At 36.7% G+C, this 11,531-nt stretch overlaps 1 protein-coding gene across 3 annotated transcripts in view; it reads right to left on the bottom strand.

Annotated features, from left to right (window-relative positions):
• The window catches only part of PRTG (protogenin), a 141,415-nt gene that overhangs the window by 17,724 nt on the left and 112,160 nt on the right, over positions 1 to 11,531 (bottom strand). For all 3 annotated transcript variants that reach the window (XM_023255324.2, XM_023255323.2, XM_045059281.1), the window contains exons 16-19: positions 5,916 to 6,098; positions 4,440 to 4,560; positions 2,755 to 2,920; positions 359 to 463 (exon numbers count right to left, since the gene is read on the bottom strand). In XM_023255324.2, coding sequence (XP_023111092.1) covers positions 359 to 463; positions 2,755 to 2,920; positions 4,440 to 4,560; positions 5,916 to 6,098 — 575 coding nt within the window. The remainder of the gene's footprint in view (positions 1 to 358; positions 464 to 2,754; positions 2,921 to 4,439; positions 4,561 to 5,915; positions 6,099 to 11,531) is intronic.

Here is an 11,531-nt window from a genome sequence, read left to right as displayed (position 1 = left end):
ACATGGGTGAAAGGCCATCATCACAAAGGGATTATCTAAGTCAGTAGTTCCCCACCCAAGTGGCTGTACATCAGAAGTGTCCCAAGGCTTCTTCAGTAATTTTTGATGCATATTCCTGCCCCATCCCTTTCTCCACTGTCCCCCTTTCCCTGCTGAAAACCACAGCTCTGATTACTATTCCAACTGTCACTTCGGTGATCACGCACCATGGATTTCCATAGAGTCATGCTCGAAATTAATAAAATCATATCCAGAGAGAAATGAAAATTAAAGCATTCATTTACATTTTCCTCTCTTTTTAATTATCATTTCATAATACCATGGGTTGCCAAAAATTTTTCTCATTTAGATGGGTTACCTGTTCAACTTTTGTCTTCTTGGAATCTTGGAAAAAAAGCCATTTTTTCTTAGAGTTGTTTTTAATTATAGGACCATAGCTATTAATTATAAGATCAGTTCCTCCCTGGAGAAAAAAAAAAAGGAGAAAAAGTAAATATTACAGATTTCAGTTTATTTCAGTATATTTCAGTTTATTTCAGTTTAACATGTAATATATGGCACACAAAATTTTTAAATGTTAAAAGAAAAAACATCAGAGACATCACTGTTTCTTTTTTCACACAAGCAGTACACAACAAATTCAGGGTATTTGTTAGTGATCAAAAAGACGTAATAGATTTATTCTTAAAAGAGATATATATGCTGAATTATCTGCTGTGAAGTGTAATAATTCCAAAAATTATTTTCAAACGGTACAGGAAACAAAAATATGAGAAATATACAAGTATGACAAGATACTGACAATTATTTGTACATTCATTACATTATTCTTCAACCTTTCCACATATTTGGAAAACTTAAAAAGCAGTGGGGAAGAAAAACAATGGGTCTGCATATGCTCAACACTGCTCAACAATGGCAATAAATGGAGGGTCAGCTCTTAGGCTAAGCCAAGGGAACTGAGAGATCCATTCTCCAAACTGGCTTCTCTGCTTCATATAGGCCTCCCTCTGTTCTGCCTCTTTCTTTCTTTGAGAAAGTGAGCGGGGGAGGGACAGAGGGAGAGAGAAAAACAGTAGGCAGGCTTCGTACCCTCAGCACAGAGCCCGACAAGGGGCTCCAACCCAGGAATCATGAGATCATGACATGAGCTGAAATCAAGTCAGACACAACTGATGGAACCACCCAGGAGACCCTCTTTTCACTTTAGATTCTCTCTTTTTTCCCATGTCTTCCTCCCCACACCACTTTTCCTCAGTCCTTTTCTCATATCCAGTTCCAAGTTGGTAACAGAACCCCAATGTATTTTAGTACTTCTTTGCTTATTTAGGAGTTTTAGGATCCAATGTTCTAGATTAATTTGTAATGAGTTGAACGGCTTACATGTGTATCAGAAAACACGAGCTAAACCACCAAATTAAACGAATTATTAATAAATTAATAATTAAGTTATTAATTATTAACAAATTAACTAAATTAAAAAGACAAGAGGAGTAGCAAAAATGAATTTATTATTATTTACTCATATATAGCACTGCGTTAGATACAAGGAGGTTGCATCTGTTAAATATAATTGTATAAAATTTAATATCAACATTTCTTGAGTGTTATTAGACTTCTGTTATTCTAAATTTTAGGGAAGGGCTAGGGAAGAATTTATACTAGGATTTGTCAAACTTTCTCTGTAAAGAGTCAAATAGTAAATATTTTAGATTTTGCAGGCCTTATATGGCCTCTGTCCCATTTTCTTCTCTTCTGTTATATATATTTTTCAAACTACCCTTTAAAAATGTGAAAAAGATTCTTAGCTGGCGATCGACTGGCTTGGGCGAGGTTATAGTTTGTGGATACCTGATTTATACCACATTGGTTATGAGAGTATTATAATAATGCATACTAATGTTGCAATGTGACTAAAAATAATTTTCAGTTGGTGTTCCTAATGTTCATCACTGTACTGTTATTACATATAGTGGAAAGGACATGAAGTAACATCCTCCAATGATATTTCTTTACTATATCCAACCTCCTTAGTCTATAAAGGGAAGGATCTTGAGACATCTACTTAGATACTCCATATTTTTAAAAATATTGTTTGTATCTGGAATGTTCTGATGTTCAAGGCAGTCAAAAAAATCAACCAAACTAAGTATAAGAATGGATTAATAAAGGGGCGCCTGGGTGGCTCAGTCGGTTAAGCATCTAATTCTTGACTTTGGCTCAGGTCATGATCTCACGGTTCGTGAGTTCGAGCCCCACACTGGGCTCTGTGCTATCAGCACAGAGCCTGCTTGGGATTCTGTCTCCCTCTCTCTCTGCTCCTCCCCTGCTTGCTCTTTATCTCTCTCAAAATAAATAAAAATAAACTTAAAAAAAAAAAGAATGGATTAATAAAAAAACTGCACACCCAGTAAATACAAGGCAGCTCAAATTATAGTAAATATAGATTAATGACCCTGGTGTCCTTATCTAAGACATGTTAGTTCCATATAACCACATCTAATCGAATTTATGCTAACTTCTCATTTTTTTCTGTATCTCTCTAATCCTTTATACCTTTATCCTTTATCTATCCTTATCTTCTTCTCCCCAAATATTTTATGTAAGGAAAAGGAAACTGTTTTACATTTCTTCAAGTAGAGAATGGATGAAATATGCTCAACATATGATTTTTCAGTAGTAAATTTCACACATAAAGGGAAGACAAACTGAGGGAAGGATTATGCAGCAAATCAGTATCTCAGCTCAGAGTACCTTTGCATCAATGAAGCTGTTTGGCATTATCATTGGCATTAAGGATTCTTCATTTTCTACAGCTCCTTCTAGGTTCTTTCCTACTTCATTTCCACTGGCTAGGGAGGCACTAGTACGAGGTAACTGTTGAGTTCCATTCTGTGCCGTCTTGGAAGCAGATGATTTCCTGAAATATTGCAAGAATAGGAAATCTTATAATTTCATAGGAGATCTAGACAAATGTACCAAATTTGGTCTACAATCACAACTTCGCAAACAGTGGAGTTCTTCAATGCTTGTTTCTCAAATATCTTTAGAAACGGAGTATTAGATTTTTATATCCCAACTCACTGCTGCAAACTTTTGTGATTTGAAGAACCTTCTGTATTTTTTGCCCCAATATCTGCTTATATAAAATTACTTTTCACACTTAAGAAAAACCTCAATAGTTACAAAAGTACTATTATTTATTGCTATTGATTATATCAAATTTATGTAGAAAATTATAATTTTAAAATTCACACATTCCCTTTCAGGTCGACAGATCGTCCATCACACTAACGTAACAATTCAGGTGCCAGTTAATGATGGTAAATTTACCATAGCACTTTTGCAAGATTTAGGTATCACTAAAACAATGTGCAGAAAAATTTTATAAAAAAATTCTTAAAGTGAGAAACCTATACAGCAAAACTAAGCCAGTTAAATATATAAAAGGATGTTAGAATTCTTTCTTTAACATAATATGCTTTCTGAGTACGTTTTTATGCACAAGTACAAAACTTACAGGGTAAATTCTGATAATCAGTGCTAATGGAGGGAGTCTAGTGATAGGGATTATCCAAAAATAATGTGTATCTGAGTTTGCTTTTTTAAAATACAGTAAAAAACTTTAGGATAAATAAAAGCAAAAGCCAAAACATAAAAGGTTAGATACAGACAAATTTACTGAATACTGAGGGTTTAGCCTAAGTCGAACTACAAATAAGACTAACAATTTATACAAAGGACAGATCCCTAATTATTGTATTTGTTTTACCGCACGTCTGGAGAATCCCAAACACATGTCCTGTGGAGGAAGTAAGGGAGGAGCTCTCAATGGCAGGCTACTTAAGTGTGAAAATATTCAAGAGAGTAAGGAATCTTCTCAATCAGCACATACATCAGATTAAGTGTGCCATTTTAAAAAAGAAACCAAAGGATATATTTTGTACTTCTCAAAATAAAAAGGAAATGAGGAAACTAGGGTCTCACTGAATATTTTATTGGTGGGGCACTTGGGTGACTCAGTCGTTAAGCATGTGACTTTGGTTCAGGTCATGATCTCACAGTTTGTGAGTTCAAGCCCCACGTTGGACTCTATGCTGGCGGTTCAGAACCTGGAGCCTGCTTTGGACTCTGTGTCTCCCTGTATCTCTGCCTCTAGCCAGCTTGCTCTCTGTCTCTCTGTCTCTCAAAAGTAAATAGACATTAACATTTTTTTTTCTAAAGAATATTTTATTGGTACAGTTTTTTCAAAGGGCAAAAAAAATAATCTCCTCCCAAAGTGAGCACATCTGTATAGCAATTAAGAACTGAAATAACATTATTTTAAAGTGGAAAATCCCAGTTGCTCCTGAAGGCCCTTGACTTCAATTTGCTTCTTGTGGTTATTGTAATTTAAATGTTTTTTAACCACCTCAAAGTGTCTAGCAATGGAAACACACCTGGCTTTACTTCTGTATATCAGGATGAGAATGCAGATGAGGATGCAGGTCAAGGCTATGCCAACGCCCACAGCAATGCCAGTCATCGATTTCTGGTCCAGATGGTAATACCCTGAATAAACTAGAAGCAGAAACACATACACTCAGAATCAATCAGAAAAATAAATGGTTCCATTTATCATAATTGACAAATGCTTTTCTATAACTTTTCTTCCTCTCATAGGAAAAATTTTTGGCAGTATCTGTGTCTAAGCAGAAAAGTATTACTCTTTTATTGGTCATCTCAAAGATCAGTTTATCTTCCCATAACGAAGATTCCAAATACAAGTTCTAAATACTACATTATTACATGAAACATGAACGCCAGTGCATAACTTACAATGACACAAGGCATATATGTTTCTTGATGAACCAAAGGGTAGCTTTCATGTCATATTACCTTAAAAGCAGATCTTGTATATTAAAGATTAGTTTTCCATGTACATGTTTGCATTTACTTACCAGGGCTCCTCCAACTTTAATGTGCACATGGTCACTAGGAGATATGTTAAAATACAGATTCTGATTCATTACATTGGGGGTGGGGCCCATGATTCTGCACATCTAATCTAACAAGCTCTCGGGTGATACTCATGCTGCTAGTCCCTAAACGCTCTGAGTAGCAAGGTATTTGAGAAGTGAATATGAGCCTCGCTCTCCTTTTCCCATGATAAGGTAGCTACCACTGCTACCTCCCTCCAGTGCTTAAAGCTCTGCCCTTTCTCTTTTTTTCCCTCTCTCCTTCCCTGTCTTTCTCTTCTCTCACCACCTCCGCCACACACCTGCACACACAGCAGTAAGGTACTGAATGACTATCCGAGGAGCTAGGAGCCCTGTTAAGTTCAGCTGGCATTTCCTCCATTTAAAGCCCCTCCCTCTCCACAGGCCCACTTCCCCAAAGAGGAGGAAAAGAAGGTGGCTTGTCCTGTACCACAGGAGGCCCTGGTTTCCTTCAGGACATGACAATTACCCTGAATGGAGTGAGGGTGTCTCTTTAAAGATATTTCTTCTATTTATTGTTTTTCTGGAGAGAAACAACTTTCTCTCTGGAAAGGCTGTTTTTCTGTGGTAAAAACTCTTAATGAAAACCATGCTTTCAGCTTGAACACCACAACCAGCACTGCTGTTTATTTCCACGAAACCTCTCTGGAAGCCTACTCCCATTAGTCCTCGGGCCGTGTGGCTCCTTTGTCTTGGTGGCTGCACAGCTGGGAAGAGAAGTAACTGGGACACAGTGGTCTGAAAACTGCAGTTAATTCTGAGGTAAAGTTTGTTTACTTCTAGAATGCAGGGAACAGCCATGGAGCAACAACTCAAAGAGCTGAGTGCAGGTTTAGGGGTATGGCCGTGCTAGGAGAGGAAAAACAGTACAGAAGAGCTGAAAAAAAAATACTGTACGTTCTTAAGAAAAATCAGTGACTGTGGCAGTATACAGACCTTTGGCATCAGCAGAATCCAAACGCTTGGGCCTCTGATTTGACTCAGAGGTTTCCTTTGGAAGGACTGCCAGTTCCACAGAATTTGAAAAGGGTCCTTCTCCCACCTCATTTGATGCAGATATCTTGACAATGTACACATTTCCTGCCACCAGGTTTTCTAGCAAAGCCATGGTTATTGCCCCTATAAATATATCAAATTACAAATTTAAGTAAACCTTATTTATCTTTTAAAAAAACACACAACCATGACCCTTTATTTGAAAAATGTTTTCCTGATTATAAAAGTAACACATGTTTATTGTAGAACATTTGGAAAATACAGATATAAATAAGGCGACAATCTCCCTTTGTTAACATTTTGATTTGTGTGTGTGTGTGCGCACGCGCGTGCATGCGTGTTCGTGCATACATGCATACACACTGTACATGTATGAGTACATATTTACTACATGAATTTTTTATATTTTAGAGTTTTCACTTAACGTTGTACCATGAGCACTGCCTCTATATAATCCTTCTTTGTAATTTTGTTTTAGGAGTTTTTTAAAGTTGTATGTATTTTTGTTTAGGTTTTTATATAATGTTTTTTATCCCCTCAGATTTTATATATACATAAAATTTGCTCTTTACATACGTATGGATACAAACAGCATTAAAAATTCTTTAGAATATTTCAGTCAGGCTCTGGGCTGATGGCTCAGAGCCTGGAGCCTGTTTCCGATTCTGTGTCTCCCTCTCTCTCTGCCCCTCCCCCGTTCATGCTCTGTCTCTCTCTGTCCCAAAAATAAATAAACGTTGAAAAAAAAAATTCTTTAGAATATTTCAAACATAGAGAGTATTCTAAAGAGAAAAAAAACTCTTTAGAATATTTCAAACAAAGAGAGACTGGTACAATGAACCCAGATTCAACAGTCATAGTTAGATTTTTTAAACCCAATGTGAAAGTCTTTTTTTCTTTTAGAAAAAGGGATGTTTAGGGACCCTTTAGGGATGTTTAGGGATGCCTGCCTGGCTTAGTCTGTGGGGCATGTGACTCTTGATCTTGAGGTCGTGAGTGATTACTTAAAAAAATAAATAAAACAGGAAAAAAAGAAATGTTTAAACTATTTATAGTAATCACTTGTGACAGAGGATCTTGTTCTTACTTCTTAAATTAGAAACAACACAATTATTTTTGAAAGTATGAATATATTTCTCACTCTCTCAATCATTATCTAAAATTTCTTGAAAATAAACAGGAAGGAAAATGCCGAAGTTATGTAGGAACCTCAGAGTGTTGAAGACCTAGATCTCAGATTAACTATCGAAACTACCACTGATATTCTGCTTAGCATCTACTATCCTCCAAAGGAACCATCACTTGAATTTATATATATATATGGTATCAAAAGATCTTTCCTCTGTTGGCATGATGGCTAAGAAGGATTCCTATATGTGTACTGTTATTACTTGTGGGGTTTCTCTGCTCTTGTTCTGCCACTGCACTAAAGTATTTTTTTACAAAATGGATTCCCACCCTAGGAATTAATTCTAACGTTAATAATGTAGATGTAAGAGTGTCCAACGAGAAAGTTGTCCCAAGCCTGCATTTGTGGACTGATATTCACAGGGAACCTAGTTTCCCTAAGATGACTTCATCTCACTTTTTCCCCAACTCAGAGCATCGTTATAATGGGCGATGGGCATTAAGGAGGGCACTTGCTGGGATGAACACTTGGTATTATATGTAAGTGATGAATCACTAGGCTCTACTACTGAAACCAATACTACACTGTATGTTAAATAACTTAAATTCAAATAAATAAATTTAAAAAAATAATAGCTTCAAAGAGCTTATAGCAGTCACCCCCAGGCCAGACCTCACTATTCTCCTACACTTGCTAGAGTATATTTCATTATGCAAGTGAAATGTGGGGTGATCTCAGAGCTCAGGTCATGATTCAGAGGCCACCTCTGAGGTCACATGGTGTGAGGCAGCTGAACCAAGTAGCTACGCGAGGGCTGAACATACTTGTTTTCATGTTCTCTGGTTTCAGCTTGGCCTGAAGACAGTGTGAGCTACATGAGTACACAACTGTTAAATAAACAAACTGAACCTTATTTAGAATCAGGAAGAGTCTTTCTATGGCTACCATATTCTCAGCCAGGTGAATTAAAAAAAACAAAGATGTATTGTGACAGGTTACAGTTAACTAGAAGGAAAATCATTTCAATTTCTTCACAATAGACATATAAATAAATTGAGTTTTCATTTTAGCATAGAATACTTTACATTAATTTTTTAAAGTGCTTGGAAAAAACCAATCCCTACCTGAAATTAAAAATCTTTTCATTTAAGTTTTATAAACAGATGAGCTGTGTGGACGCGTCCCATGAAAAAATCGTCCTTCACACAAAAAAGGAAACTAACATTCTGGCTGCTTTCTGAAGAACAAAACCGTTTACTCAAAGCAGTTCCCAAATGTTGAAGTGATATGCCTGTCCCTGTATTCTCTCAGCAGACTAGCTCAATCTCAATTAATGTGACTACTCTGGTCCACAGCTGTTCACATGTATCTTAATCTTTAGCTGTTCTGGAGTTTCACAAACCAGACAGTACAATAGCCTCAGTGTTGGATCAATGTTGATCAAATGCTGGCATGCTCCCAACTATGTAATTTGTGACTTGGGGCACATTACCGAACTTTAATTTCCTCATGGGGGCAATAATTCCCACCTCATATAATTATTAGAAAGCATTAAATAAACTACCACTGGCAAGTCTCTGACATAAGTGTATACACTCAATGAAAGGGAGTCTTCTTCCTCACCTCTGACCTTCCCTTCTTTTCCCTTCTGGAAGACAGAAATATTTTGCACATTTGAACAGCTTAAGGTGGCTAGCATAATGCTTCATATAATTCTCAGTAAACGCCAACTGAACTTCTATTAAAATATGAAATACCTGTCACCAAAGGAGTGTTCATTTAGGATAAAAAAGCACAGGGAAAGATTTTGAGGCTGGAGAAGCACTCCAGAATGCAGTCTCAGAACTCAGTTCTGTCTTCACTAAGTGATTGTTTTCCAGTCCTATAGTTTTAAAGATCACGTACATGGTGATTATTTCTTAGTTATACCACTAACTTTTCCACACCTCTCCCATGAATTTAACCCTCACACTGATTAATCAACCTCTGTACTTGAAAAAACCAAGCCTTTGATTTATCCTGTCAATTTTGCTTCTCATTTTTCCTTAACACTCCGTATCAATCTGCAGCAAATCTAGCATGCTGTTGTTTCAAATTGTGTTCTTATAGCTTTTTACTACCTTCCTCATGATCACTCCTGTCCAAATGCCCATTAACTCTCACGTGGACAGCTGTATGTCCAATGGTCTCTTCAACTTCTACACTTACCTGCCTATAATCAGTTTTTCAGGTGGTTGCCAGAGTAATCCTTTAAAAATTTTTTTAAGGTTTATTTTTTTTATTTTGAGAGAATTGTGAGTGCGAGTCAGGGAGGGGCAGAGAGAAAAGCGAGAATCCCAAGCAGGCTCTACACTTTTAGTGCAGAGCCCAGTGCAGGGCTCTAACTCATGAATCATGTGATCATGACCTGAGCCAAAATCGGACGCTTAACTAACTGAGCCACACAGGAACCCCCAGAGTAATCCTTTCAAAATGTAAATCTGATCAAAGTCTCCAATGTCTTCCATCTCTCCTAGAATAAAATGTGTGGTCTACAAAGTCCAGCCTATAAGATCTGCCCTTGGTTTCCTTCCCTCTGATCTTCTACTGCTTGCTCTGTCCCTTACTCTAGCCTCTCTGGCCTTCTTGTTCCTCTAACATGTGAAGCACACTTCTGTCTCACGGCCTTTGTACTTCCTCCGATATCCATATGGCTCTGCTCAGATGACTTTTCTTCCAAAAGAACTTAACCTTACTACCTCCATCACTTTGTCTCTTCCCCCCATTGTAGCTTTCTTTATAACATTAGGACATACCTGAACATTTACATATTTGTTTGTGTGTTACCTGAGATATAAGTTTCAATGGGGAAGGAACACTGTTTTGTTCACTGTAGTACTGCCAATGCCTAGAAAAGAGCCTGTCACACAGTAATCTCTCAGTAAGAATTCATTTAATAAATCAATTTGTTCCTACTATTGGTATTCTATTTGGCAAATGTTGAGTTAAATGGATTCCTCTGCTGAAGGACTTTAATTTCCAGTGTGAATCCCTAATAGACGGAAATGATATCTTTATTTAGACCAAATTTATTTATTCATAGAAGTTTTTTTTTTTTGAACAAGGGACATCTTGGATAATCTTGGGACACTCACGTTATGAGAAATAGAGTTCAGGAATTGCTATAGTATAGGGCATAATTTCTCAGTGCCTTTTAGATTTTAAAATAATTGACTAGTTTGTGATGATTTACTGCAGATCGGGAAGGTAAAGACTATAATTTCTGAATCACTTTAAATTATACACAAGTATAATTTCATATCACATTTCTGCCCCATCATTTCACCATGTACAATTTTAGCCACAAATATCATCTGGTCATCATGAACATTTTTTTAAATGTTTTCACTAATGGAGAGGACTGGGTCACTCACTCGGTTGAGTGTCCAACTTCAGCTCAAGTCATGATCTTACAGTTCGTGGGTTTAAGCTCTGTGTCAGGCTCTGGGCTGACAGCTCAGAGCCTGCAGCCTGCTTTGGAATCTGTGTCTCCCTCTTTCTCTGCCCCTCCCCTGCTCACACTCTCTCTCTCTCTCTCTCTCAAAAATAAACATAAAAAAACTTTTTTTAACGTTTTCACTAACGAGAAAATCTTATTCTACTTGGTAATAAATATGTGAGTTAAATATACACATAAATGTATACATGTATACGTGTATAAATGTATACACATAAATGTATAATAAAATATAATAATAAAATATGTATAGAAGATTAATAGATATATAGGAAAGAAATACTGATATTTTTCCTCTTCCTTTTCCCTCATCTTTCTATCCTTTTACCTTTTCTGAAAGTTGCCATAATTAGACATGAAAGACCATTTTACATTCTATTTCTTTCTTTAAATGTCATGTTGTATTTTTTGCTTTTGGTTTAAAAGGGGTGCCTCAGGGGTGCCTGGGTGCCAACCTCAGCGCTTTGAGCGTCTGACTTCGGCTCAGGTCATGATGTCACAGCTTGGCTCATGAGTTCGAACCTCGCATCCAGCTCTGTGCGGACAGCTCAGAGCCTGGAGCCTGTTTCTGATTCTGGGTCTCCCTTTCTCTCTTCTCCTCCCCCACTCACGTTCTGTTTCTCTCTCTCTCTCCCTCAAAAATAAATAAACATTAAAAAAATTTTTTTAAATAAAAGTGGATGACTCAAACCATTTATGTTTTTTGCTCTCAAAAAAATAAATTCAATGTTTTTTTACCTATATTATTCATTTTGTCCTCTATGAAATACTAACATTAGCTATAAAAAGGCGTTCTCTATACTTAACAAAGGACAAATGCTTTTTGCTATGAATGTGTCTTAAAATCACAAAAGTAGGATAATGGCAAAAATAGATTTTTTCTCCCATGCATGATTATATAGTTAGAAAGGCTTATATAGATGTAAAAACC

The sequence above is a fragment of the Felis catus genome, chromosome B3, assembly GCF_018350175.1.
Source record: "Felis catus isolate Fca126 chromosome B3, F.catus_Fca126_mat1.0, whole genome shotgun sequence".
Taxonomy (NCBI): domain Eukaryota; kingdom Metazoa; phylum Chordata; class Mammalia; order Carnivora; family Felidae; genus Felis; species Felis catus.
Note: the sequence above shows the minus strand (reverse complement) of the source record. Positions and strands in the feature narration are given on the sequence as shown.